This window comes from Apis dorsata, unplaced genomic scaffold (assembly GCF_000469605.1).
Source record: "Apis dorsata unplaced genomic scaffold, Apis dorsata 1.3 scaffold_1135, whole genome shotgun sequence".
Lineage (NCBI taxonomy): Eukaryota > Metazoa > Arthropoda > Insecta > Hymenoptera > Apidae > Apis > Apis dorsata.
The window spans coordinates 78,750-80,428 of record NW_006264233.1 but is presented as its reverse complement, the minus strand read 5'-3'; the positions used below and the strand labels follow the sequence as shown (position 1 = coordinate 80,428).

At 18.5% G+C, this 1,679-nt stretch overlaps 1 protein-coding gene across 1 annotated transcript; it reads right to left on the bottom strand.

Annotated features, from left to right (window-relative positions):
* Positions 1–619: 619 nt before the first annotated feature.
* On the bottom strand, positions 620–1,672 carry LOC102677137 (60S ribosomal protein L28). Its single transcript, XM_006624817.2, has 4 exons — positions 1,564–1,672; positions 1,197–1,293; positions 824–1,066; positions 620–736 (listed from the first exon to the last, which is right to left on the bottom strand). Exons 2-4 carry the CDS (start codon positions 1,281–1,283, stop codon positions 650–652), a joined length of 417 nt encoding a protein of 138 aa, XP_006624880.1. The 5' UTR covers positions 1,284–1,293; positions 1,564–1,672; the 3' UTR covers positions 620–649.
* Positions 1,673–1,679: the final 7 nt, after the last annotated feature.

The window sequence follows — 1,679 nt, the reverse complement described above, 5'->3', positions numbered from 1 at the left end:
AAAATTAGTATCTTAATTTTTATTTTAATCTTTATAAAAATATTTTATTTAATATATTATTTATTTATATTCTAATTTATATAGATTTCAGTTAGCAGATATTAATATAATCTGCATAATAAATAAAATAAATAATTATAATATTCATAGATTATTATATCTTAATGGATAAAAATAATTATGATAATTATATACAAAATAATTCATTAAAATAATAAAATAATAAATAATTATAATTTATTATAAGAAAATTAACAAATATAAACATACTTACATAAAAATGATTTTTATCCAACCTCTATTTATGAATGCTGAAATCAAAAATATAACTATTATTTATATACATCTTTAAAATAATTAAATTATATAACTTACCTTTCAAATATATATATAGTTATATATAATTACTTTATATAATCTTTTTGTTTAGGACTTTTAAAATAAATATATTAGATATAATTGCAAAGAAGAAATATCAACTAATATTAAAGCTTTTAAATTTAAATTTTAATTTATAGTAATTCAATTAAATAAATTAATTTATACATAAAAAAAAATTTCAGAATTGATAAACAATTAATAAATCTTTTTTACAATATATATCACATCTGTAAATTTATATTAAAATGTATATTTATTAATATACAAATTAATCAGCCTTTTTTGTTGTTCGAGTCTTCTTAGCAGGTAAAGGCTTTTGGGAGCGCAACACAGCACTAGCACGACGTAATGCAACCTAAAAATAATTCATTTTTATCATATTGATAAATTTTTTAAATCTTTATCACAAACAAATTTTATCTTATATTTCAAATAAATCTACCTTAGTAAGATCTACACGATATTTATTTTTTGTAAGCAATCTTTTTAATTTATATAAAGAACGACGAGCTCCAGCTTTCATTGTGCATCGAACTGTAGCTTTTGCAGGCTTATTCATAGCTTTAGCTTTTTTATAAACTACTGTAAATCCTTTCTTATCAGATGTATCAACAATACCAACACTTTTTCTATGAATCAAACCAGAATAACGGTAGCTACTCAAATTGGTCAAATTGTTAGATTCCTAAAATTTTATATTATATATCAATTTATAAATTGATGAAAGAAGATTCAAAAAAAATAATGAAAAAAATATATAAAGAAAAAAAATTTAAAATAAAATTTTAAATAACTTTAATAAAACATGTACAAACCGTTGAAAATGGTTTGTTAATATTGCGTTTTTTTAAGAGGAACGCATTATTGTTACGGATAATCATCCAATTTAAATGAGACGACATAGTGAATTATCTAAAACAGTAACATATTAAAATTTTTATAATAATTTTATTTATATAAATACATATTGGAAATACAATTTTGGAAATTGATAACTATATATTAACCTATAAAATTATTAAATAAAATAAGAAATTATTTATTCAAATTATTAAATCTTTAAATTATTTTTAGAGAAATAGTTCATAATTATTAAACTATATATTTATTTTACTATTATTAAACTATATAATAAATAAAAAATCTAATATTCGATATTATAAACGAAAAATATAGACTCACCACGTGTATAGCTAACGAAAAGGAATCAGAAAGGCATATTTAAGATGGCGTAAAATAAATGATAGTTCAGAAAATTTATAAATATCCCTATATAACGCATAGATCAAAAATTATAA